This window comes from Callithrix jacchus, chromosome 11 (assembly GCF_049354715.1).
Source record: "Callithrix jacchus isolate 240 chromosome 11, calJac240_pri, whole genome shotgun sequence".
Lineage (NCBI taxonomy): Eukaryota > Metazoa > Chordata > Mammalia > Primates > Cebidae > Callithrix > Callithrix jacchus.
The window spans coordinates 27,553,443-27,580,841 of NC_133512.1; the positions used below are offsets into that span (position 1 = coordinate 27,553,443).

Genomic DNA, 27,399 nt, shown 5'->3' on the forward strand with positions numbered 1-27,399 from the left:
CTCAGTGCCTGCTGTAAGGCTGGTCCCTGGAGACCTCCAGCTGAAGGCTGCTGAGTGGAACTGTCCCAGCCGTCTTTCAGAGTCTGCCTAGCCCTCAGAGTCCTCCTAGCCCTCAGAGTCTGCCTAGCCCTCAGAGTCCTGCTGACCTTATGGTGTTTTATAGGAAATATCCACTTTCTATAAGGAGCAATCTCTGACCAAGCCCATCTGGCTGGGTCCAGGAAAGCCAAATCCTGCTCTAGAACTTGGGATGGCACTTTCATCCTGCCACCTTCAAATAATTGGGAAATATGGTCAATTCTTCCTCCACTTTTCCCATAAAGATTTTTCTGTACCATTGAGACTAAGCTCTGTACAAAAGAGGAGGGAAGGGGGAAGAGAAAATGAGGAGGGGAAGGTTGGGGCAAATCCACACTCAACCTCATCCTCGCCGAGCTTAGAGAACAGTCCACACCAGTGAGAGGCAGGACTTCAGACTCAGACCTGCGAGATTTCACAGGAGAGGGAGGCAGGAGCTGGAACAGCCAGGAAGGCTGCCTGGAGGAAGGCATTGGGGATAGGGAGGGGGCACTGAAGGAGAGAAAAGTGTCCAGTGTCTCAGACAGGGAGACCAGGAGCACAGAGCGTCTGAATTACTTAAATTGGGACTGAGTTTGCCAAGGTCTCTCCTCACACTGCCTGCACCTCCGAGAGAAAGCTTGGTGCCCCCCTAATCACATTCCTCACATGCTTTCCCCTCAGATCCTAACAACAAGGGAGGTGCAACCGCAGCTTAAGCTTTTAAACCCCCTGCACCAGACCCACCTGACAGGAACAGCTCGTGAGCCCTACCCAGCCCCAGGCTGGACCTGTCCCCCTGAGAACAGCACTGCTCACTCACCTGACATCAGGATCCCTAGCCATTTCCTGAAACACCCAGACACCCAGGCCCCATCCCAAGCTACATCATCTGAATCTCTGGGTGATCCCTGCCACAGCTGTATTTGCTGTTGGTTTGGGGGTTTTTTTGTTGTTGTTTTAAGAATTTTATTTTGATATAATTTCAAACATATAGAAAAGTTAGAAGGATCCAAAACATATCCATATACCCCTTTTCCAGATTTACCAACAACTTACATATTGCCCCATCTGCTCTCTTGTTCTATCCATATATCTATCTATGTGAGTGTGTTTCTGAACCATTTGAAAATACGTTAGAAACATGGTGCCCCTTTAATCCTAAATGCATATTTTCCAAAAACAAGAGCATTGTCTCGCCCACCCACAACAGAATGGGCAGCTGTAGCATTGACACAGTGCTACTATATACCCCAGCATCCACATTCCTGGCTGAGTCCTCCCAGTGGACATTAACCCCTGATAAAAGCTCCCCAGGTAAGGGCTAGGCAGTGCGGGCTCAGCGCCGTGCTCAAGCAGGGACCACCGCCTGGGACCCACTCTTCCCTTTCTCAATTGCTGTCTCCCACCTGGGGAGCTACAGCCCCGAGCACTGCTGGTGGCAGGTGGAAGGGATTAACCCCTTCTCTGCAGGCTGGAGGAAGCGCACTGCCCCTTGGCTGGCAGGGTAGCAGCTGCTGTCGGGCACTGGCTATAAATAACCTGGAGGCTATGGGTTGTGGGGCGGGGTCATCGCGGCCCTGTGGGAGAGGTGGGTGGAGAATACCCCCTCGTGTCCAGGGCCTTACCTTGGCCTCCCCTCAGGGCTGGGTGGGGCGGGGCTGGCCGGGGTGTGGCCACTGCTGCGGGTAGCGGGCTCCATCCCTAACCCCCAGCCGCTACTGGCATGAGGGGTCCCTCAGAGCCTCCAGGCCTCCTCCATGTCCCACACCTCCTCCTCTGCCTGCTCTGCCTCCTCCCACCGCTGCTCCAAGTAAGTGCAGGGAGTGGGAGTCCACAAGGTGGGTGCCAGGAGCACGAGCCCCCAGCACTCAGGACTGGGGGCAGGGGTCTCAGGGCCTGGTGGCTGGACTGGATTGGGGATCCCATGCCTGGGTGAGGGGGCAGGGGAAGGGAAGATGAAACTGTGAGGCCAGCCAGGATGAGACCAGGAGACCGCTGTGGGTAAGCGGAGGGTTCTGGGGTGACACCCTAGCGTCCAGAACTTGGCTACCTCAGGGCCAGAAGCTCCCTGTCTCCTGTCCTTTCTCTCCCCTCCCCCACGATCCCCCCTCCATCTCTCCTGCAGGTTCCTTGACTTCTTTCCCCAGCCCACCCTTAGTTCTGACCCTTCCCCCGAGGGACCCACAGAGAGCTGCCTTCTGCGCCTGCTGCCCTGTCTCCACCCCTCCTCTCAGTGCCTGAAATCAGGCAGCCCCCAGTACCAGACGAGCCATGAGGGCCAAGCGGTTTCTGGGAGAACCAGCCTCTCCAAGGGTTTCTCAAGACTGAGCTTCAGCCAGCCACACCATGGGCCTTTGCCCAGAGTCAGGGTCCACCAATGGGAGGTGGGGTGAAGGGATGCAGAGTGGCTACCAAGAGAGAGCTGAAGAAGTAGGGGAGAGGTTGGTGGGAATGGTCCACCTTCAGCCCTCTGCCCATTTTACAGATGGGGAAACAGAGGCTCAGAGTGGGAGGGTGACCTGTCTTAGGCCTCACAATTTGAGGAAGGGAGCCAGAGTGGAAGCTAAGAGGCCTGTCCCTGTTCTGACTCCACTACAGAGCAGCCTTGGGGACCATTTTCTGGAGCTTAGTGTCCCTATATGCATAAAGAGAATACTTCATTCAACAGTCTTTTGACAGATATTTGCCAAGAAAACTGATCCAAATCCCTGCTTTGCTGCTTAATGTGTGACCTTGGACAGGTTACTCGAATCCTCAGTTTCCTCATCAGTAAAATGAGGATGACATCGGTGCTTACTGAACAGGTTGCTGTGAGGAGCGCTGAGGTAATACAAGCACTCAGCATCATGCGCTTGATGTGGTGCGAGCACACAGTGAATGCCAGCTATGCTTTCGTGCCAGGCACCACAGATAGAGCATGATGACACAAGGGTCCCCACCCTCCTGGGGGCCAGGCCAGGTGGAGGAGAGAGGTGGGAGGCAGGTCCCATGCTGAGCTGCGGTCAGTGTCTGATAGGAACATGGCCCCTAGACCTGCTGAGCCTTTTCATGTTGCAGACTGCAATTGGGATGGGTGAAGGTTGCACGGGGGTTTACCATCCACTCCGCAAGATGTCCTGGGCTTTGAGCTCTCTTGCCCTCTCCCACTTGTTCTCTAGATAGGTGCCTTCCAGGAGATCCGAGTGTTGGGGCAAGGGTTGTCCCTCAAGCCATCCCTCTGGGAGCCACGCTGCCCAGCCACCCAAGGTGGTTGGATGCAGGAAGCTTCTGCTGGCTGCTCCAGAGGTGCCCTGGGATCCTCACGGCAACACCATGGGCTCAGCTTCCCTCAGGGTCATCCCTGGCCCTACCCCTAGCTCTCCCAAGGATCCCGGATTCGATAGAGACCAGTTACTTGCCCACAGCCCCTCAGCATGTACCCAGCTGGAAAGCACTAAACCTCGGTCTTTCTGATGCCAAAGCCCAGCCTTCCTCTCGCTGAGCCTTCATGGCAATGGGACTTTTTCCTGGGTCCTGAGACTCTGGGACCCAAAGCAGGCAGTAGGGAGGGAAGGCAGCCCAGGAGGGCCCAGCTTCTCAGTTATTCATCCAGTGTTTAAGGAAGATTGACCACGGGGAGGACCCAGAGTCTGAACGCCAATCTAGCTCCTGCTCTTGTGGAGTTTATAGCCCAGAAGGGGGCCTGGTAGGAAAGGAAGGAGTCTATGTTCACAAGTTTCAGTAAATGGGCCCAGAAGAAGTATGTGTAGGTGTGAGAGCCCTTGACAGGATGGGGGGAGTCTGGTGGGAGGTGGGCAGCATTGCGGGGATGGGGATCAGTAATTCAAGGGAAGGAATGGGGGAGAGCAGGTGCAGAGAAGGGGGAAGGCCCCAGGGCCCCAACTCTGAGAAGACATCTGTGGGAGACTGCAGAGCTGTACCGGGATCTGAGTTCATGGGGAGCTCTCTGTGCAAGGGAGGGGACTGGTCTTTTCTGCAATTGCAAGGGTTCCAGCTGGTGCTTTTGAGTGAGGAGGATGCTGGGGCCCAGGGCACACTGAGAGCTGGAGGAGCCCACCCAGCCTTGACCCCAGTGCTCCCAGTTCCCCGTGGAGGCCTTCGGGAAGATGCTCTGGAGGCAGGCAGTAATCTTGCAGCTGTTAAGTGGTATTAGACACCTTACTCAAACACAGGGAAGATGGGGTCACTTATTCACAGACTGGAAACAGAGTTTAGAGAGGCTCAGCAATGCCACTTGCCTCCCCTTCTGTGAAGATCCCAGGAGCCTCTCAGCCCCTCCTGGCTGAGTCCAGCTCCTTGGAGCTTTGGACAGGGAGACACCATCCCCCAGGGTCTCAGGAATGTACCTCTGTGACCTCTTGCCCCAGGTCCTGGCTTCTGGTAGGGCCATCTGCCCCAACAAGGCTCAGCAAAGATAATAGAACACAGAGAAGTCCCTAGCGGTCCCTGGACCCTCCCTGACCTGTCCGGCCCATCCCAAAGACCAAGGCTACCCTGCCCCCTAACACACCCACACTGAGGGTCTGCAGGGCAGGGGCTCCAGGACCATTTGCCAGCAGCTAATTCACTGAATGACTTTTCCCAAAAATTCAACTCCCTTCTGAGTGTTTTCTAGCCCTACCAGCTAATTTAGTCTCTGTTTTTGCCATTTTGTTGGTGTTTCAGTATTAAAAAAAAAAAAAAAAAAATCTGTCTGAGGGCAATGGCTACTTAATTTGGTATTACGAATTATTGGACTACTCTTTAGCTTCCTAGCTATCATATTCTACTTTATTTAATTTAAACCATTTTAAGGATTCCTTAGCCAGTCACAATCACTTCTTCCAAAATTCTAACTTTTTAAATTTTAATTTTTTTTTTTTTTTTGAGACAGAGTCTCACTCTGTCACCCCCAGGCTGGAGTGCAATGGCACAATCTCAGCTCACTGCAACCTCTGCATCCCGGGTTCAAGCGATTCTCCTGCCTAAGCCTCCTGAGTAGCTGGGACTACAGGCACACACCACCACACCCAGCTAATATTTTTGTATTTCTAGTAGATACAGGCTTTCACCATGTTGGCCAGGATATTCTCCTGACCTCGTGATCCACTTGCCTCGGTCTCCCAAAGTGCTGAGATTACAAGCATGAGCCACTGCGCCCAGCCTTTTTATTTTTAATTTTTGTGGGTACATAGAAGGTGTATGTATTCATGGGGTACATGAGATATTTTTATACAGGCATGCAATGTGTAAAAATCATGTCATGTAAAACGGGGTATCCATCCCCCTCAAGAATTTATCCTTTGTGTTACAATCTAATTATACTTTTGGTTATTTTTAAATATACAGTTAAATTACTGACTCCAGTCACCCTATTGTACTATGACTTACCACATCGTATTCATTCTATTCATTTTTGTGGTACCCATTAACCCTTCCCCCCCCCACACATCCCCTCCTACCATTCCCAGCCTCTGCTAACCATTCTTCTACTCTCTATCTCCATGAGATCAGTTGTGTTGAATTTTAAATCCCACAAATAAATGATAACATGTGATGTCTGTCTTTCTCAAAATTCTAATTTTTAAAGAGTCATTGCAAACCCATGGGGGGTGGATTATTCAATAAACATATCTGATTTTACTTGGCAGCCCTACAGGACCTATTATGGGCACTGACGCACCTCACTTATTTTTAGCTTCATATGAACCCCATGAGTTGAAACCATCCTATCCCCATTTTGCAGATGAGGAAGTGAGGTGAGCTCATGTGCCCAGGGCCACTAAGCTGGTACGTGGCAGAGCCAGGATTCCAACCCGCAGCCTGACTCCAGATTCCCTTCTTTTAACAAAATTTTTATTTTAATGTCATTTAATTTTAATGTTGAGCTATTTTTAGGACCTTCAGACAGATGCCAAAGCAAATCAGAAGAGATGTGACTGTTGGGCAAACTGGACATTAGATGCATTGACAATTAAGGACATCACTTTAGGCCAAGTGGTTTGTTACTAGACCTCCTAGCTGGCCAGCTCCCTGCCCCTATGTGGGGCCAAGACACCCCTCCCTTCCTTCCCTTCCCTTTCACTCCCCTTCCCCCTCCTTCCCCAGTCAGTATTCAGGGCCCAGGGCTTGGCACAGGTAAGGCAAGCAGGGCTGAGGGGAGAGGAAGTCATGGGCGTTCAGAGAGAAGAGAGAACAGTAGAAAGAAGAAACACCTAAAGCCTCCCGGGGGAGCTGGAGGGGAACTGGGAAGGAAGAGTGGGGCATCCTAGGAGGAGGAACTGGCTGAGCACAGACTCAAGGACAAGAAAGCCACTGGGAGCTGCCAACACCCTACAAGTTAGAACTGAGTATCTAAAGTCTCCCCTTCCAAGAAGCCTGCCTGCCTGGACATGCCAGAAAATAAAGACCCACTTCCTTCATCTGACTTCCCACCCCTCACCCTCTCCTCGGCCAGCCTCAGCTCCCATTACTGCCCCCTCTGTCTGTGCAGGGCCTGACTGCCTTCTCCCCCTCCTTCCCCATCTTCACTGTCCTCCCCTCTTCCCGCTCCTCCCCACTCCTACATCCTTCCTTCCTCACCCACCTCCTCCCCTTTCTCTTCCAGCCTCCTCCACCTCCTTCCCCCCATACTCCTCTTCCTTCCCTTCCTTCCTTCTCTCCTCCCCATTCTCCCCCTCTCCCTTTTCTTCTCTCATCATCCCCCCTCCTCCCCGCTCTTCCTTCCTCCTTCCCTCCCTTCCCTCTTCCTCCTCCTCTGTCCTCCTCCTCCCCTTTTCCAGTCCTCCCTTCTAAGCCTCCTCCTTCTCCTCTTCCCTCTCCTCTTGCTCCTTCCTCTAACTCTGTGCTCCCTAAAAGGCAGAGCCTGAGCTCAGGCTCAATGAAATTCACTGAATGAAAGCAAACATGAGGTGGAATCCCGCCTCTCCTGGCTGAGTCCTTCTCTGACCTTGGGAAGCAGAGGGAGGAAGCAGGGAGGGAGCTTACCCCACTCCCCTCCTGTCCCTGGCAGCCTGGGCCCGAGGACTTGTGGTCCCGTAAATCTCCCCAGCTTAGACCAAGGGCTAAATTTAGACAGAAGCTTTGTCGCCAGGCCCTGGAGGAAACACTAGACTAAGCCAGACCCCCAGGCTCCAGGGAGGCGACACCTTTGAGGCCTGTCTGAGCCCTGGGCATAGGTTCTGTTTGGATAAGACCCAAGGTGGAAGAAGAGCAGCTGGAGTCTTGGCTCTCACCCCAACCTCCTTCTCCAGCCAGGGCCTCTCCCCTGCTCTCTTCTAAGGTGAGGGCTTCCCATACCAGGTACAGAGAGATGGGAACCAGGACCTGGGCCCTTACTCAGACTAGGCTCAGAGCAAAGTTCAGAGAGAAGGAAATACAACAAGCAGAAAACCCAGAACCTAGACTCCCAGACTTAGGAGTAGGGATGTAGCTCTACCTGGCTGAGGGGCCGTGGTTTCAGTAACCCATCCAATCAGTCAGTCAGTTAATAAACATTTATTGCGCACCTGCTATGTGCCAGGAGCCTAACTAGAGACTGGGGACACAGTTATGTGGACCGTGGCCTCCCACAGCCTACTGTCAGTCTCATGGGCTGAGTTGTGAGTGGTGGGGAGCCCTCTGCCCCAGGACAGCCAAGAAAGAGCTAATCAGTACAGACGTCCAAGATGTCCCCCTCAGAAGAGAATAACAGAAACAGGAAAACAGTCTATCTCTTCTCTACGCTCTCACACAACTCTAACCCCAAAAGTGTGGGCTTTCTACACCAAGCAATTCTCCACTTCTCTGGGGACCCCACCTGGGTGTCCTCCCATTCAATTCCATTCTGATGCCATCTTCCTGGAGTTGGCATCAGAACCCACAGGTAAAGGCTCAGTCCCACTAGACTGCCCCCCTGCCCCCAATTCAGATGCCAGTCACAAGACAGGGCTTTGCACTCTCCTGACGGATAGGCTACATAAATCAAGAGTTCCCACGACCCACTATTCTGGTACAATAATGTGCTACAACATTTTACAAAACTCAAGGAAACATTTCTATTTAGCAGTTTATTTTAAAGGCTATGACAAAGGACACAGCTGAACAGCAGGTGGTGAGGCACACTGGGCAAGCTGTGGGCAGGACGTGGAGCTCCGTGCCCTCACTGCGTGCCACCCTCCCAGCACTGCCAGGTGGTCACCAACCCAGAAGCCCCCACAATCCCACCTTTGAAGGATTTTATGAAGGCTCCATTACAGAGGCATGATGGGTTACTAACCCAATCTCCAGCCCGTCTCCCTTTCCTGAGACATAAGAAGTTGCTGAAACCCACAACCTTCTAACCATGGCTTGGTCTCTCTGGTAACCAACTCCATTTGGGAGCCCACCAAGAGTTGCCTCATCAGAACAAACAACACTCCTGTCACCCAGGAAATTCCAAGGGTTTTAGGAAGTCTGTGTCAGGAACCAGGGGCTGACATCTAATATTTATAATTTCTCGTCTCTCTTGTGCAAGTCCTGCCCGCTGACTGGGTCTGCCTCCCGTGACCCAGCTCTCTGCCTCCAAGGCCCCTGCTCCTCTGTGGCGAGAGGAGCTCCTTACTTGAGTGGACTCCTGAGCCCCACAGATGCCGTGTCTGGGGCTGGGGTCCTTTCAGCACCTGTGACCCACAGGTCTCCACTTCCCCACCCAGGACCAGCTCTTCCCATGGGTACCTGACCAAGCTATAACCTACTAGACCGTCTGGGCTTGAATTCTGCCTCTGCTCCTTACCTGAAGTGGGACCCTTGGCAGGTGACATTGCTTCTCTGGCCTCAGCAGACTCATCTGTGAAATGGAGTTATTTGCAGGTACCTCAGAGACGGTTGTGAGGATTAAATCTTCTTTAGGGCATCTAGAGGCAGGTCTAGCACTAGAGTAAGTGCTGACTTCACATGAAAGAACCCTCCCCTTCCTGCCTGTGTCACCTCTCCTTCTCTTGGCACCCCCACACCAGATGCTGAGGTTTCCCATGCAGGCCCTGGGGTCTCCTGCCTCTGAGGTTTTGCTCTCTCAGCTCCTGCCCAGGTCACTTTCTCCTCTTCTTACAGCCTGCCCTACTTATGGTCCACATCCTTCCATCCTTTTAGCTTCTGCTCCAATGCCCATTTCTCCAAAGGGCCTTCAGTTTCCTCAGTGAACATTCACTGAGCATTGCTGAATGCATTCACTGAAGGCTGTGCCTTCAGGGGCCCAGCATCCACGGGAAGGCTGCTGAGGGCTAACAGAGGCCCATGCTGACTGCAGAGCTGGGGAAGAGGGCACAGGGTTTCCAGAAAGCTTTTCTGGAGGGGAAGGGCTTGAGTTGGGCCTTTGGAGTCCCTATGAAGGGACTCAACCTCCCATCTCTGAGCTCTCTAACTAGCCCCCCCCTCCTAAAGTCCTTGCCAAGAGTCACCATTCAGCATGTGTACTCTACATGCTAGGCTTTTGAGCCACAGTAATTTGTTGAATGCACACAAAATCCTATGGGATTTTAGAGATGAGGAGATTAGGGCTCAGAGAACCTAAGTGACTTGCCAAGGCTACACAGCTAAGCCTGGCATCCGCAGAACTCTGCACAGAGGGATGTGCGCTCTACCCACTCTTCGAGAGCTCTTCTCAAGGTCTCAGAATGGGATTATCTTTGATGCGCCTGTCCCTGACTTTCCTGGACCACATGTCTTCTGAGGACAGCAGCCTGTCTTTCCTCCTCGTCCCTGCCCACCCATCACCACCACCACCAGGGGCTCTGCCCAAAAGAGGCACCTGCAGGGTATATTGTGAACTTGGACTGAGTCAAATCCTCCTAAGCCCCTTGAGGAGAATGAGTATCTTTGTCTGTGCCAGCTTTTGGGGCCAGCAGAGAAGTTATAGGAGAGGAAATTGGGATCTGAGGTTATTCCAAACATTACTTCTGATATGCCTGTCCCAAATTTTGCCCAGAGCCAAAGAGCAAGCATCAATAGCAGAGTATGGTAACCCTGTGTCCAGACCCCACAAAGTACTTGCTCAGTCAGAAGATAGCCACGGCCTGAGACCACAGAATCCAAGGAAGGCAAGGACAGCCCCATATCGCCTGAGTCCTGGGGGAGAATGCCCTGACCTCATCACGGGTTCAGAGCATGTGTCAGAACCCCCAGGAAAGTCAAACAGGAGACCACCGGAGTGATAGGGCTATAAATGTCACAGCTCAGGGGCTTTGAGAGAAGGTGCTAACATCTGAGGTGCAATGGCTGTGTCTGCCTAAGGGCACACCGTGGACACCGCATGCTTCTAGCTTGCCCGTACCCTGACTTCCAGAGGCTGGGATTCACTGGGAACCCTCCCAGGGAGGCCATTACCAGCTGCTTCTCAAACAAGGGGATGGGGGCAATAGAGGGTGATGGGTCAGGCCTAGAACCCTCACTCTCCCCAGACCCAACAGAAAGTAGGGCCTGAGAATTCTTCCTGGTCCCAGTGTCTGGAGTGTTCCCTGGCAGTGGCTTGCTGGGACAGCAAGGTCTTCCTGATGCCCAAGAAGCTGGAGCTAAGGAGCTCTTAGCAGCTCCCTTGATATGTGGACAGCAAGACCATGGTCCCCAGTGTTTGTCCTGCAGTCCCAGAGGCCAGAGCTTCTGGCCAACAGCTCAGAAGACCCCACAGTGCTGAGACACACACACAGCACACACCTGCTCCTCTGCATTTCTTGGGTACCTTGCATCGTGGGTGGGAGTTTAGCAGAACACAGGTGCAGTGAATGCCTCTAAGTGATGTCTTCCTCACCTAGGCTCTGGGGAGGGGCGCCGGGGGCAACACTCTCCCATCTGAGCAGGTAGGGTCATTCATTAGAAGCCCCAAGCTGGTGCGGTGAGGCAGAGCATGCAGCTTCCAGTCCCAGCACAGGAAATGGACTGAGCCCAGTGTGGGGAACGTGATGTACGAGGGCTTTTGGGCTCTGGCCCTTGGGGACATCCTGGGACAAACATTGACCCTGCTGCCAAGAAGAGTACATCTGACAGGCAGCAGGAAGAAAAGGGACTGCCCACTGATGGAACAGTGCCTTCTGGAATCCCAGAATCAGGAATGTCAGTGGTGGGAGGGGCACAAAGGTCACACACACAAGTGCACACACACATACACACACACCACAGAGCAAGAAAAGGAGTGATCTTGGGAGGAATGGGGCCAAGGGTTCAAATTTTAGAATGCATTACTCTAGTTCAGTCATACGCTACGCATTTTCTAGACTCTCTGCCTTTGCACATGCTGTGCTCTCTACCCAGAATGCCCTTCCTGGCCTGATCAGCTTGGTAAGCTCCTACTCACCCTTCAAAACCCACATTAGCATGACCTCTTCTGTGATGCTACCCCAGCCCTCCTCAGTAAATCGTGCATGCTGTAAAGCTGGTCGCCTATCCATTTTTCCTACCAGAAGATGGTCCCCTCACCGGTGCACATGCCCACATCTACTTTGTCCTTGCACATCCAGCACCTGTTCTGATGATTTTTTAGGATATGGGATCCTGGGTGCTTTTCTGTCTTTTAGATGAAATTGCCATTATTGCAACAATCACATCTCTTCCCTAGTGAGCGCCTAAACCGGCCCTGTGGTCTCAATTCTTGTCCCTATACTCATCTTTCTGGTTGCCCCAAAGCGCTACCTCTTCCAGTAAGCCTTCCCTATCTTCCCCAATCCAGGTCGGGCATCTCTCTCATGTACTAACCTAATGTTCTTTGTTGCAAGTGCCTGTTTACCTGTGTGAAAGGGAGACGAAGTTAAAGCATGCATTTGCCTCCCCTTCCTTCTGCACTTTCTAAGTCTAGAGGATCCCTCTCTGGCCTGGGACTACCTGAAGGACACCCATCAGGTCCCCCAGCCAGGGCGTGACACACTGCAGGTGTTCTGCAAATACCTGTTGATTGAATTAACAACTAGTGGAACCCACCCCTCACCCCACTTGCTGACAGAAGGACACAAGCTTCATCATGGCGGCATATCCCAGCCTGAAAAGGAGATAGCCTTGGGAGATGAGGGATAGACAGAGCAGACCCCTGCAATGCTGCACTGGGCCACTTCTGAGGCCTTTCTTGGGTCTAGCCTAGGCCAGGCTGCTGGGGCTCCATGTGGCCGTGGGCATCTCCCTCCTCGGTCTCCCTCCCTATACTAAGAGGAGTAAGGATGAGTGACAGGATAGGATGGGGGCAGACAGGCGCTCTCAATGGCTAGCCTGGGCCTGATCTCTGACCCTCATCCCTGCTGTCCCCTAGGCAGCCGGATGGAGCCAGGTGCCCAAAGATCAGCACCTGTGGGCACTTCTGGAACAGTACTGCCACACCATCATGACCCTCACCAACCTCTCAGGTAGGCACCCTCCACCACCACCCTGAATCAGCCCCTAGAGATATGGGTGGGGCCCGGGGGAGGAAGAGGCTTTCCTGGGGCCAGCCCAGGCTCAGCAGGGTGGTGGGTGGGGAGCTAGTTTCCAGTCCTGGTTTGATTTCTGCCTTGCTGGGGGCCCTGAGGCAGGCCCCTTCCACATTCCAGGCTCAGACCCAGCTCTGACAATGAAGGGCTTGGTCGGGAGGCCACTCCCCACTCCCAGCTCCCTCAAGGGAAGTCAGCTGGGCTGGCTAGTCCAAGGAGGGGACAACCCCTCTGCTTTCCAACTCCGGGGAGACTGGCAGAAGGTGCTAAACATTCTCTGGTTGCCGTGGCTACAGGTGTCACTTCCTGGTAAAGACTTGCAAAGCAACAGCCTGGCTGGCCCTGAGTTCTGGCCCCTCAGAGGTTTCTAGTGGCTGATTCACAGAGTCGGGGCCAGCCACTGCAGAGCCGCATGGAGCCCTGGACTCTTCTGGGTTCCAGAGAGATGTCTCCAGTGTCCCACCCTGTATCCTGGAGGTCTGCATCCACAGTAGGGGAGTGGGGGTGACCTTCACTAGGGCCTGGGGCCACTACCAGGGCACAAGCAGACAAGAGTGCTAGCCAGCAGAACCCAACCTCCAGGCACTGCCTGAGCCAGGCATCAAAGAGAGAGTCTTGCTGCCTGTTCTCTTTCCTCCTGGTCAAGAGCTCAGGTGTTGGGGTCAGGTAGACCCGAGTCTGGTTCCTAGCTCCTCCACCCAGCAGCCTCTCCCAGCCCCTGGAAACTCACCTAACCCATCTGTGTTAGTGTCCTGGGGCTGCTGGAACAAAGCCTCGCAGACTGGGGGCTTGAGCAGAAACTGATTTCCTAACCATTCCAGAGACTAGGAGGCCAAGGTCAAGGTGTGGGCAGGATTGGCTCCTTCTAAGACTTCCCCCACTGGCTTGCAGATGGCTATCTGCTCCCTATGTCTTCACATGGCCTCCCCTCTGCAGGTGTCCCAAGAACAGCAGTCCTATTGGATTAAAGCCCACTTACCTTACTTTAACACCTTGTCGAAGACCCTGAATCCAAACAGGGCCACATCCTGAGGTATTGGGAGTTAGGACTTCAACATAGGAATTTTGGAACGACACAGTTCAGCCTATAACACCATGTGAAGCTAGTTTCCTCATCTGTTTAGCAATGGGTCTAAGTCCACCTCGGAGGCTCACAGTGAAGGCTGAACGAGAGTCCACGGGGTCACCCAGCACAGGACATGCCAGCAACAGACAGGAAATGGAGGCTCCTCCCTTCAGGAAGGCCCAGTCTTTCCTCACCCACTGCCTCCCTCAGAGGTAGCATGCGTTTGTCAGCAGATTCATGGCCTCCTCCCTGCCCTCCTCTGCCTTCCCTCTAGCAGGTGGCACGGACCCTTCCCTGTCTCCCTTGGCAGATGGTGCCCCCTCTGAGTGCAGTGGATAGGGTCCCAGCTTCTCCACACACACAGCCTTGCCTGTTCGGCTTCTAACAGCATTCATCTGTTTGCAAAAGGGATCCACATGATTTCCATAAAATTGGACACAAAAGATTTTTAACTAAAAGAAGGAGACAATAAGTATTCCTTCTCCCACAACCCAAGAATTTTTATAACGCCATATCCCTCAAGAACCTGTGCATCCATAGAGCCTCATGTTCAATTGTTTTCTTTCTTTTTTACAAAACTGGGATGATAGTGTGTCCATAGTTTCATCCACTGCTTTTTCCTCCAATAACTCAGAGTGAACATTTCCCCACGTCATTAAATATTCAACCACCGCATCGCTGGTGACACTGCCTAGCAGCCACTCTGGGGATGCATCACCCCGCCTGAACCGGGTCCGGATGGCGAAGGTAGAGGCTGCTAGGGAGCCCCTCAAGTTTCAGGAATCATTTCTCAAGCCCCTACATCATAATGACCTTCTTTTTAGTGTACACTGTTTGAGAAAATGTATGATGACTAACAGAGTTCAAAACCAAGTAAAACCAAACACTGTATCTTTCAGATGTACATACTGGTGAGAAAACTGAAAAAAATATATATGAGCCAGAGAATGACAAATGCAATAGTCAAGGGAATGCTCCCTCTGGGGAGGAGTATAGAAACAAGTATAGAAGTGACTGGTAATGATGTAGTTTCCAATTGGGAGGCAGGTTTATTATGGTGTCTACTACATACAATAAAAAGACTAAATAAAATAAAGACTAAAAAACAAAGTTAGGTCACGCATGGGCTAATAATGACAAAGGGTCATGAATCTATGATCAATTCAATTGTATGCCCCTGAAAAAGGAAGCACATGCATAATCACAGAGCGATTATGACTTTAGGCAGACTTTAAATGGATTATTTCTATTTTATTCATCACAGAGGCATCTACATATATTTGAAAAATATTAGGGCATATATTGTGAGGCATATTATTTATTGTGTCCATAAAAATATAAAAATTCAAATGGATTATTTATTAGTTTTTGTAGAGATGGGTGTCTCACTACATTGCACAGGCTGCTCTTGAATTCCTGGGCTCAAGCAATCCGCCTGCCTCAGCTTCCCAAAGGGCTGAGATTACAGGTGTGAGCCACTGCACCTGGCCAAGAATCCAAATGGATTCAAAGATTTCTTGAAATAATTCCTCAATGCAATACACACACATACACCAGGGCTGGTCAAATAGGAAGAGAGCCTTGGCCTGAAGACAGACCTGTGCTTTCCCTAGCTTTGCCAAGACATCTGTTCTGTCTTAATGACTCACTGAGCTGAAGCCTGGAGCATTTCAATGGGTGCTGGGGATGGGTTACTGAGCAGGACCAGCCATGCCCTTTGGGAGACATGGACTGGTAGATGAGACAGTGAAAAAACAGCAACCTGGATGTGACATAGGCCAGCTCCACAGCCTGCTGGAGGCCAGCAGATGGGGGCACCAAGGAGCTGCATGTCTGAAGGATGAGTGTGGAGCTATAAGGGCATGTCTAGTACAGAAACACAAACAAAGAACAGAGGTAGCAAATGGTTCCCGGTCGTGACACATTGTTCTGGAGGGCCTTTCAAATGGAGCAGGAGGGTGAGGATGAGGAATAGATGATCATGAAAGACCTTTGCAATACCAAAGATGGTTCCCAGGAATGACACATTGTTCTAGAGTGCCTTTCAAATGGAGCAGGAGGGTGAGCATGAGAGATAGATGCCCATGAAGAACCTTCTTTGCAATATCAAAGATGGTTCCTGGAAATGACACATTGTTCTGAAGGGCCTTTCAAATGAGGCAGGAGGGTGAGCACAAGGGATAGTTGATCATGAAGGACCTTCTTTGAAATGCCAAAGATGGTTCCCAGGAGTGACACATTGTTCTGGAGGGCCTTTCCAATGAAGCAGGAGGGTGAGAATGGGGGATAATGATCATGAAGGACCTTCTTTGTGATTGGTATCTCAAGGGCAATGGAGCTGGGGCACTCTTATGAGGAAGAGTGACCGAATCATAATCATAAAGCATCGTTTCACCTGCCATGAGGACACAGGGAGCCCATTTGGGCTGCTGCAGAGATGAGGATGGCCTAGGAAAAGCAGGGGAAGGAACCGCTCTTCCTTGTCTAGGAATCCTATTGTCCATTTGTAAAACAAGAACATGGGATTGGATGTCACTGAGGGCCCTTTCTGCCCCAAAGCTTAATCCCATGGTTTGACAGGAAGACACCAGGTCACCTCCTCTGTCCTGCAGTGGAGTAGAATAGGGTGAGGAGAGGCTGTCTGGCCTGGGACCCTGTCTCCAGTGCCACAGCACAAGAGTGTGGCACCTTCAGGCCCTTCTGGAACCTCCATGCCCTCAGCAACCCCATCATAATTCCCAGGAAACACCACCACAATCCCAGCTCTGCCTGAATAAACTCCCTGTCTATGCAGTCTAACCAACAACAGCCCTTAGAGAAGCAAAGCTGCATCCTGTCCCTTTAAATCCTGTTTTCCAGCTGACATCTGAGTGGTAGTGGATGAATGAGAGAATGTGTGTGTATGGTGAAGATGCTTGACTGTGGCTCTGTGTGTCATTCTGTTGTGCCCATATCCCTATTTGATGCCATATGTTAGGCTTTGCAAGTGTGTCTGAGCTGGCCTGGAACTGCTGTCACCTCAGTTAACATCAGAAATAGGCCATGGGATGGGACGCAGGGCACCAGAGACACCTGCCTTACTCTGCTGCTCATGGCACACAGGGGTCTTCCAGAGCACCACAGTGTGACACACACTTCCCTGAACCTATTTGCCAACCTGTCCCCAGCAGCTTGGGGACACGCAAACTGTTCCAAATACTTATCCCCTAATGCATGGCCTCTAGCTGGGCCAGGGCTGGCCTGCATTCTCGGGGACCCACCACTATCCCAAAGCCTCTCATCTACCTTTGCTTCTTTAGTTAGCAAAAGGGCCCTTGTCTTTGTTTATTTGTACTCAGATTTAATAAAATTGAGGGAAGTTTGGAACTCTTCCCAATTTCTTCCCCATTTACCTATTTGTAGACAACGACATGAGCTGTAAAATCATTTTGTTCCGAAACTGCTATCTTTTCTAGTTTTCCCTCTGTCACATCTAGAATGACAACTGTGCCTATAATAATAAGATCTATGAAGAAATGGCCCCACGTCCTGGAAACCAGGGGACCTTGGGTCTGTGTTTAGACCCCAACTGCCCATTCAGGATGCAGAACCACCTTGGACTCTGCCACTGAAGTGGTCACTTCCCAGAGGCATCTTTGGTACATGTGCTCTCCCAGTTAAGAGTAATCCAGTTTACCCAGGCCAACCCTCTGTTCTGCAGAAATCTGCATGAGATGAGAAGTCCCTGGCCTCTGTTCACTGGGAGTACACCACCTCTTGACATAGCTGCAACTGCATCTCAGGAGGTGGTGTGCTTTAGGCACCAACTAGGCAGCAGCTTCAGTACTGTGCAAGGCGAATAACAAGCTCAGCTTGGGACTTCTCCCTTCCTCCCTGCTGCAATGTGCTGTGTGAAGGACTGCCCCCTGTATATGAAGAACACTATTTCCTTATGAATACATGGGTTGACATGGCCGGCCACACTCTGGCCTGTGTGAGACCCTGGGTAACAGGGCTCAGTCTAGGAACTGAGGATAAGACTCTGCCTAGGTCCTCCCCTGCTTCCAGCACTGGATTATATGAAGGCCAAGGAGCCTCTACCTCTGCAGTTGCCCAGAGCTGAGCCTGGATCTCTCACCATCCATTCAGGAAGCAGAGGATAGACCTGGCTGGCTGCTCAGCACCTTGTACCTGCCAGTCAGCAGGCCCTGGAGAGATTCCAGGGCTCAGCCCTGGTCTTAGTGCAGTCTTACTTGCTCTACCTGGGCAGTGACAACACCATTCATATGGAGGCTGATGAGAGCAGAACATACAAAGGCAGCCTGCCTGCCGCTTCGCCTCTCTGCCTAGGACATGGAGCTAGTGCAGGGTGGTTTCAGCCTTTCCTGGCAGCTTAGGTTCCTGTGGAGGACGGCAGGGAACAGGAGTGGTTCCTGGGACTGGCTTTCAGCTCTCCCTACCCTCTAAAGATAGAAACACACAACACATATGTATGTCTTCTTCAGGCTCTCCATCTTGTAACTCAGAACCAGAGAATCTCAGAGCTGAGAGGGGCCTCAGAGATTTCACGGATGGAGAAAGCCCCAGAAGAGAGGGCAAGAGTCCTGCTTGGGGTACCATGCCAGGAAGAGCAGACCAAAAACAGCCTGAGTGGAAGCGTGCCTCACCCCAGGCCCTGCTTCCTGATCCAGATGCCCCACTCAGCAGGCAGGTACAGCAGGCCCACCCTAGGCACTCTGAGGATACAGGCACAGCAGATCACCAAGGAGGAAGTCTGAGTGGGGCCTGGGCAAGTTCCCTGGGAAGGTTTCCAGCTCCTCCACACTTGCTGTGGGCCCTGGTTTCCCCCCTACCCCTGCCCCCCTACTGATGTAGAAGCCAGGGTCAGGTGAGGCCCTGCCCAAGCCTGGAGAAAGAGAGACACATTCTCACTTCTTCCTTTATTTTTTCTGGTGCCCAGGGCACTAACACCTAGATGCTTAAAGCCTTCCGGATAATTTCAACTACTTTCTCCCCTAGACTTACTCCATCTGATTAAATAGGCCCCCAGTCACTGAAGCTGGTGACCTGGTATTATCCCTGCCTCCAGGCTCCTGCTTAAAACCAGCCACCCACTCCAGTTCCTCCTCACCAGGTCTGGCTGCCCCTCGGAAATCTCTCTCCATTTCAGCTTCCAGGACCTGATCCCAGGTCTTCAACCCATTCAGGCCCCTTGATCTCAGACTCTAGGGTGGCTCCCTACTTCCCTCAAGGCCTCCCCAATCCATTTCCTTCCCAGGAGCTACAGAGGCTTTTCGAGGATACAGAGCTGCCCATGGGCTCTCCATCCCCGCCTCCCTCCTGTATCCTCGCTCAGGGAGGGGAAGCTCAGGCGGAGAGCTGCCCAACTTTGGGTAGCGGCTGTCCCTTGGTTAGGAGAGCTGCAGCGTTCTCCTCCTGCAGGCTGGCGGGTGGGCGCGCTTTGCTGCCCCCTGCAGCTCCCGGGCCTGCGTCCCCAATCCCCGCACGGGGCATGCAGTCAGTCACCCCAGGCCCACGCTCTGCAGTCCGCCGCCCTCTTCTGGACACCGAGGTGGAAGAGAGCTGCGAACTGAGAAGCCGTCTTCTGGGCAGGGTGGGCAACCTCGGCGGCTGGAGACCGAGCCCCTCTGAGAGGAGCTGCTCGGCCCCGCCCCCTGGCTCCGCCATTGGCCGTGGCGGAGCGGCTGTACCCGCAGCTCCTCTCCGGGAAGGTCCCCACTTGACAGCTCTGGGCGACCGGAGGCTGCACCCAGAGGCTGCCCGGGAGATTGGAGCTGGGCCGGCGGGGGCCAGGACCCGGCGCTCTCTCGGCCGTTCCCTCTAGCGTCCACTCCCTCACAGCCACGCGGGGCGCGCACTCCCACTCCTTCTCTACACGCGGCTGCGGGGCGCGATGGACCCGGCACTGCTCCACAGCCTGCTGGAGGCCAACTGCAGCCTGGCGCTGGCCGAAGAGCTGATCCTGGACGGCTGGGGGCCGCCCCTGGACCCCGAGGGTAGGCGGGAGGAGAGCGGTCGGAGGTGGCGAGGTGGCGCGGGCTTCTTCCCTCGCGCGCTGGGTGCGCCCCAGACCCCGCGCTCCGAGTGCCCCATGGCTCCCCGCGTCCCTGGGGGCCCCTCTGAGCCCTGCTCCCCTCTCTCCCGCCGCCAGGTCCCTACTCCTACTGCAACACGACCTTGGACCAGATCGGAACGTGCTGGCCCCGCAGCGCCGCCGGAGCCCTCGTGGAGAGGCCGTGTCCTGAGTACTTCAACGGCGTCAAGTACAACACGACCCGTGAGTGCCCCCGGCCCTCGCTGCCTGCTCTTCACCCGCGGTTTAGGGAGTAGAGAGGGTTCCGGACCCAGCGACACAAAGCTGCGGAGGGCCGCGGTACAGCAGACCTCTGGTATTAAGGACCCCTTACAATGTTGGGGCGCGCCTTCTGCTTCTACCCCCAGTACAGCGTCTAACCTCAGTAAGGCAGTGATTTGCCTACAATTCCCGTGCTCCATGCCGTGAGAGCCCAAAAAGGAGAGAAGGAAATACTTCCTACTCTTTGAGGGTAAACCTCCCTCCTTCATTGTAGGTTTCCGTTGCCTGAAGTTCCCCATTAGGGCTTCATTGTGTAGACGCTACTTCACCTGCCCAGGAGGGGGACCTACCCCAGGAGAGCGGATATGCTAAGTCCCAAATCCCCCAGAGTGAGTGCAGTGACCTGACCGTACTACCGGAGAGAATAGGAGGAAGGCAGGAGCCAGGAGAGCTGGGGCGAGTGCGTGTTTTGTGGGGAGGACATGCAGGCGTAGGTTCGGCCAAGCCAGAGGGTGAAGGGTGTTGCATCTTCGCTAATCCGACGTTCCAGGATTGACCTGCTGGGCTGAGTCAGGGGCGTGGGCAGCATTAGTCCCGCGCCCCCATAATGAGTGCTGTCTGAATCAGCCCCTCCCCTCCGCCCCTCAAGGAGAACAACCTGTGCCTTCCTTCCTCCTGGCAAGTCATGGATGGGCTTGAGGCTCTGGAGAAAAGGGCAGTAAAGGCTGCCAGAGTTACACAGCCTCCAGGTCAGGTGGTTTAGTGGGGTTCTGGGTGTATGCATGTGTGAGGGTGCCTGTCTGTGCCCTGTGGAACATGTGATGGGAGCCAGGCGTGTGGTCTGCAGACCCTGTGGGGACAGCAATCACTGGCCCACCTAGAACCCCCCTCACATCACCAGCCCAACCTCAGTTGCTAAGTATGCTGAGATCCTATCTGAGGATTATCTGTCTGAAACCTCTCATCCTGGAAACATCCTAACAAGCCCTCTCTGAGTGTCTGTGTCTGAATGGTGGCCCAGCTCCACCTCCACCCACCTACACACACACACACACACACACACACACACACGTGCACACATGCACACGCTTTCAGAAGCCCAGGCTTATGCCTTCACCAGGAGAGGTGGTTAGAAGGCAAGACACCAGCACCTGCACCTGATTCCAAGTGGCACTCCCCTGACTGTACCAGCTGAGGGCTCTGGTGGGGACAGGGAGCACATCTTATCCATGATTGAAACAGAACTCCCTAGAAAGAAGTGAGGTCCCCAACCTAGGAGGTGTGCAAGCAGAATGAATGATTTCCCTGTGCTTTATAAAACTGTATTTCTAGGATTCCGTGAACTGTGTGTGGAGTGGGGCAGTGGAGATCAGCGTGCCTGATTCAGACTGAGCCTGGAGATTAAGGGCCGTGGCCATCCAGGGTGAAGCAGGGTGATGGAGTATCTCAGCCACAGCCTGTGAACCAAGGGAGCTCTGCTTTGGTTCTTATCCCAGCCTGAGCTATGCCTTGTTCTCCCCAACCCACCTGGAGGCCCTTTTTTCCCAGGGTGGGGCCTGGGTCTCTTCTTCATAGCCAAGCTGAGTACAGTATTATTTAATCAATTTGTGGAACACCCACTATGCGCCAGCCACTGCATGGGCACTGTATTGAGGCTCCCACTCACAATTGCAACAGACAAAAAGAACAGAATGATGAATGCCCTAATTAGGGGGGAAGCACAAGGTCTATGGGAATGGGGTCGGGAGTGACAGAGAAGACTTCCCAAAGGAGTGCAGACAGTGCATATCAGACCATCCATATCAATTAAGTCTAATGAGAAGCTGAAAAAAGGTCGGGCCACCACCCAGGCTGGTAAAGGTAGCGCCAATGAGCCCCTGGTATCTAATGAACAATTTTCTTCATTTAGCCCAAAGTGCTGCCTGCACTGCCACTTCAGGAGAAAGAGAGGAGCTGGTGGAAGGTGGGGAGCACTAACCACCAACCACTAACCAGCACCTGGGGTGTGAGGTCAGCCTAGGTGGGAAGAGCAAAGTTTGCTAATGGCTGTGGACATGCATGATTGATTTTCCTCCTTCCCTTTCTTCACACCAGTGTTGCTTCCTTCTCTGTTTGCCTTTTCATGGGATCGCTCCTTTAGAAAGAATGACACCGGGAGAAAACTCCATGAGAAGCCCAGGGGGAGAACAGGAGAGTCAGGCTCCACTTCCTGCCCCAATTTTACCATGCTATAGCCAAACCCCTATTGAAGCCTCATTCCATTCATTGATCAATGAAGATTCATTGAGCAGGAATCACCCAGGTGGGGATAACAGTTTAGATATTAGTCTTTGCGATTTTTCAACTCAGCTGAGCACAGAGAATCAGCTGCAAAGCTCTCAAGTGTTAATCATTTTCCAGGTGCCAGCTACCACAGAGAGAGCTTTGTATCCATATATCACTCACCTCCACTCCCTCCAAGATACATACTGCTTTTATGCCCATATTGTAGACAAGAACACTGAGACTCGGACACATGAAGTAACTTGTTCAAGGTCCTAATCAGCTCCTATGCACCAGTGCAAGCAGGCAAATGCACAGCCCTCACTCTTAACCATGGGGTAGTACTGCCTCCACAAGAGGCATTTGGTTTGCAAGGACAGCTTAGAGATTTGGAAAGAAGACTTACCTCTGGCCTGGGAATCAGGGAGAACTTAGCCCTCTGAACTGAACTTCTGGCGACAGGTTCGGTTTTAGCAGGCGAGTACAGGAGAGGTACAGGAGAGGCCCTCTAGGTTAGGGGGGCTGAGCAAAGGCATGGAGACAGGCTGGGCTTTGTGCCTCAGGAGGAGTGAGTGTTGTATGGAGAACAGGGAGTAGGAGAAAGGAACAATGAGCCTGGGGAGACACATGGAGGTCAGGTGATGCAGGGCATTCTACAGGGCTTCACCTGGAGAGGGAGCCTAGGCAAGCTTGTGAGTGGAGGAGCTCAGCTTTGGGAGCACACTGTCCTCTGGAGGGAGAGGAGAGGTAAGGGGACTTCTGCACAGACCCAGGTAGACCGCAGGCTGTTGGAGCAAAAGAGGGTGAAGACGCCAGCAACATTGGGCATTTGAAATTGACAAGATGCAGTGAGAGATGGCAGGGTAGAGGGTTGGGCACACAGGAAACAGTTGAGCACAGTTGGGGATGTGTTGACTTGAGGAGCTGGAGGGACACCTAAGTGGAGATGTCAGGAAGCAGCTGGCTGGGTGGGGAAATGCTCAAGAGAGCACCAAGAGTGGAGATAAGGCATTTAGAAGTCCTAAGATGTGGAGTTAGCGAATAGCTACGGGGAGTCAGTTTGGGAGGCTGGGTGAGAGCCTGGAGCCATCTCCCCCAGAGCTATATCCAGATGCAGCAGGGCCAAGGGAAGGGAAGGGACTAGTGCGGGTCATACATGTTAGTCAGTGGCAGAGCCAAGTTAAGCACTCAAATCTCGTCGGGTGTTCCCTACACAACCTGTGCTGGTGCTCCAGTGGCTGGGCTTCCACGTGTATGTACCGTGGCTTCACTCATTTAATCCTTCCACCATCCAGTGACAGAGACATAGCATTATCCTCATTTTACACATGGGGAAACTGAGGCATTGCACAATTAAGTCACTTGTAACAGAACTAGGATTCAAACCCAGGTTGTGCTGCCTCTCAAAAAGTGACTCTGCTACGTTAAGTAATTTGTAAGAAGAAATTTGTGAAAAATATATTGGGGAGTTTATGGAATCACTGAGTGGGCTAGAGAACCAGATTTGGGGCCCCCAGCCAAGAACACAGTACAGAGCTGGCCCAGTGAATGAACGTCCCTCCTCCTGAAAGGCCCTGCCAACACCACCAGCCTTGGCCACCAGGTGGGCCACAGCCCTGCTGCACCACTGCCACCACCACCCTGGAGTCTTTTTGAGACAGGGTCTCCGTCTACCAGGCTGGAGTCCAGTGGCACGATCAAGGATCACTGCAATCTCAAACTTCTGTGCCCAAGTGATCCTCCTGCCTCAGCCTCCTGAGTAGTTGAGACTACAGGCACATGCCACCACACATGGCTAATTTTTAAATTTTATGTAGAGGTGGGATCTTGCCATTTTGCCAAGGCTGGTCTTGAACTTCTGGTCTCAAGCAATACTCCCATCTCTGGCTCCCAAAGTGCTTGGAGTACAGGTGTGAGCCACTGTACCTGGCCAAGTTGGAGTCTTAAGCTTCCTGCAGTTATCTCTGGAGAGGCTTTCTTCCTATCTCCATTTGGGGGCCCCCAGTTCACTAATTCCCTCAGGTGCATCTGATGGTTGGGGGAGTATGTGGAGCCCCAGGTCCCATGCTGAAGCTCTGGCTACAAGGGACCCTGGGAATTAAAGACCTGGTGATTTAGCTGTAGGTGGGGTGGTAGCCTCTGTCTTCCCCCCAGGATTCCTCGGGCCCAGGTTCAAATTTTGGGTGGCTAGAAACAGTCCTAAATGTCCATATACAATATGGACATTTTGTAAATGTAAAGGAATACCTTTCCCACCCAGTGGCTGGGTTTGGCAATAGTAGACTCCCAAACTCAACCCAGCACTTCTATGTCAGTCTGGGTCTGAGCTTGGGTGAACATCACCAGCTGCCTGTTCCCTTCTGACCAGCAATTTGCTGTGATTAGATCAAGACAGAAATATGCAAGGTAGGTCTCAAGTTGGTTAGTTCTTAGCCTGCAGTGGCCTTCAAGCAATGCAGGATGCTGATTCAGGGAGATTTACCTCATTTGGAAAGCCAGGAAAACTGTGCTATTAGCACCAGGACTATGCCTCTGACCACCCCAGCTCTGACCACACTTCCCCAAATCTCTTAACTGGGAATGAGAAGCAATCCAGTCCAGGAAGTGGAGGCCAGGCTGGAAGGAGACATTAGCTGCAAGGTTTTTCCCACAAAAAGCAAAAAAGATGTCCAGACATGGTGGCTCATGCCTGCAATCTCAACATTTTAGGAGGCTGAGGCAGGAGAATCGTTTGGGGCCAGGAGTTTCAGACCAGCTGAAGCCACATAGTGAGACCCTGTGTTCTACAAAAAAAGTAATAAATGAGCCGGGCATGGTGGCTCGTGCCTGAAGCCCCACTACTCAGGAGGCTGAGGTAGGAGGATCACTTGAGTACAAGACTTTGAGGCTGCAGTGAGCTAAGATCATGCCACTGCCCTCCAACCTGGATGGCAGGGTGAGACCCCATTTCAAAAAAAGATAGGTAAGAAAGGTGACTCAAAGTCGATGTCAAAGATTACCCAACTAGGCCCCAAACCAGACAAGGAGATGGCTGGACCTGGAGTGACCCAACTGTAGGCAGTAAAGGGACTGAGGGTGGGATATCTGGCCCCTAAGGTATTACCTTCTGGTGATCTGGACCCTAGGTGGCAATGACACTGAAGAGGTGGCACAGCTGGCTGCACCTGCTGAAACACAGAGTCACAGGGAGAGCTTCTCTCTTCTAGAAACATCAACTCTAGGATCTCCCATGAGGAAATATGTCCCAGGGGAGAGAGATCTTCTGCTTCTTCATGGTTGAGGGACCCAAGATATGTCATTTTCTCTCTTCGAGTCCCACTAGACCAAATGCAAAAGTTGCCTTCCTTCCTAATTCCCAAGGAGATGCCTGATGACTCAGTTTCCAGCATGCTTCCCTTGGAACAGTCAAAGCTTTCATGCCAGGAACCTGGAGGATACTGCCCAAAGGCTTGCTGTTTGAGACTGGCACCCCTCTCCCATGTGGGGTTGGACTGCAGTGTCTGCAGTTTTGGCAGCTGGAATCAGCCTACACGTGAGGTCTTGGCATGAGACCTGGCTGCCTCCTGCATGTATGTGTGACTATTTTGTATTTGCCATGCATCTTGGTGAAGCAGGGGCATCCAAGGTGGCAGACTATCCTCCTGGCCCACTCTGAGCCTCCCATCTTAAGTGAGTTTCCCAAGCAACCTAGGAAACAGCATCAGCCTTGTCCATCCTGAGATCCTTGTGTGCTCAGCTCTGTGCAGTGCTTAAGAAAGGGCTGGAGATGAAAGCAACTCATGCTGTGCTCTTAGGGGTCTTAGCCATGTACAAAAGAAGGTAAACTTCTGCTCCAGAGAGCCTTTGGGCTGGTTGAAAAAGTACAACACCTTTACAGGAGTCAGTGAAAGAGCAACCCCAGCCCAGAATGAGCCAGGCAGACACAACCAGCTGGACCCATGGGGAGCTGGAACAGTCATGGAAGCTGCCTGGAGGTGCTGGGCTGGAGCTGGGCCTTGAAAAGGGGCATGAATTAGTTGATACCCTTGAGCTGGGCCAAGATCTGAATGTCGGGTGGGAAGGCCGATTCTTAGGAGCTCTCCAAGGTTTCCCATATCAGAGCTAGGCAGAGTTGAAGAATGGTGCTCTGCTGTCCGCGGTGCTGAAAGTTCTGATCCCATGGAGTGACTGCATTCCCTCTGTAAATACTGCTTCTGGCCCTCCCCACCAATATGTCATCACCTTTTCTTCCTCACCACTAGTACTACTAGTACTACTTCCTCTCCTTCTCCTTCTCCTTTTCCTCCTCCTCTTTCTTCTATCATCATCATCATCATCGCAGGGTCTCACTCTGTCACTGAGGCTGGAGTACAGTGGCACAATTTCAGCTCACTGCAACCTCTGCCTCCCAGGCTCAAGCAATCCTCTCACCTCAGCCTCCTGAGTAGCTGGGACTACAGGTGCACACCACCATGCCTGGCTAATTTTTTTTTTGTAGAGATGGGGTTTCATCATGTTGCTCAGACTGGTTTCAAATTCCTGGGCTCAAGCAATTTCACCTGCATTGGTCTCCCAAAATGTTGGGATTACAGGTGTGAGCCAGCACGTCCAGCCTCTCCCTCACTTCCCATCATTTTCTTTCTAAATAACCAATGATCCCATTGCTGTGCCTCACCACAGTCCAACACACCCTTTTCCCCATGCCTACCCCTGTCCTTTGTGCTCCTTCTCCCCAAACTACCAACAAATATAGTCTCTCATGGTCCCTGTCTCCCATGACTCATGTCTCTCTAGACAGTATCAGAGATAGAAGTACTAACCGTTTGAAAGGGATGCTTGGAGTTGTCACAATAGCTTGGGGGTGCTAATTGACATTTAGTGGACTGCAGAGTCTCACATAAAAAATATTTGATCGACCTGAAATGCCAATAACATCAATAGAGAATCAATTTACTATAATTTTTCTAAGAGGCAAAATGGAGACCAAGGGGGAAGGGACTTTGTCATGGGCACCTAGCTATCCAGAGACAAAACTACAACTAGAATATAGGCTCTCATCTCACAACCAGGCTTCAGGACCACCCCAGATAACTGCCTAAATTAGGAGCTGTTTGCAAAGAGTCAGCATCTGAAATGGGAGAGCCCATTGTAATGGGGGCTTTTGGCAGGCCTGGGCCACTCTGGATGTAGAAATCAGGCCTCCAAGACTACAGAATCCTTCAAGAAAAGACCTTGCCTGCATCATTCAGACCCTAATATCCCCTGGAAGGCCACACTCCACATCATCAGCATAGATCCTCAGCAGGGCACCTGTGTTGCTATAGCAATGAGCACCCACCTCTCTGCACCCAGCC

General features: G+C 52.4%; 2 protein-coding genes across 5 annotated transcripts in view; one reads left to right on the forward strand and one right to left on the reverse strand.

The window, feature by feature from the left end:
* INMT (indolethylamine N-methyltransferase) overlaps positions 1-8,897 on the reverse strand; it is a 57,118-nt gene extending 48,221 nt beyond the window's left edge. The window contains exon 1 of the mRNA XM_078342050.1: positions 8,792-8,897. Coding sequence (XP_078198176.1) covers positions 8,792-8,819 — 28 coding nt within the window. The 5' untranslated portion in view covers positions 8,820-8,897. The remainder of the gene's footprint in view (positions 1-8,791) is intronic.
* Positions 1,710-27,399, forward strand: part of CRHR2 (corticotropin releasing hormone receptor 2) — a 44,199-nt gene continuing 18,509 nt past the window's right edge. For 2 of the 4 annotated variants that reach the window (XM_035253512.3, XM_035253513.3), the window contains exons 1-3: positions 1,710-1,870; positions 12,287-12,380; positions 19,661-19,786. In XM_035253512.3, the coding sequence (XP_035109403.1) occupies positions 1,784-1,870; positions 12,287-12,380; positions 19,661-19,786 (307 nt within the window). In that variant the 5' untranslated portion in view covers positions 1,710-1,783. Of the gene's footprint in view, positions 1,871-12,286; positions 12,381-19,226; positions 19,506-19,660; positions 19,787-27,399 lie in introns of those variants that run through there. The other 2 variants (XM_017975218.5, XM_035253514.3) reach the window with 1 other exon arrangement.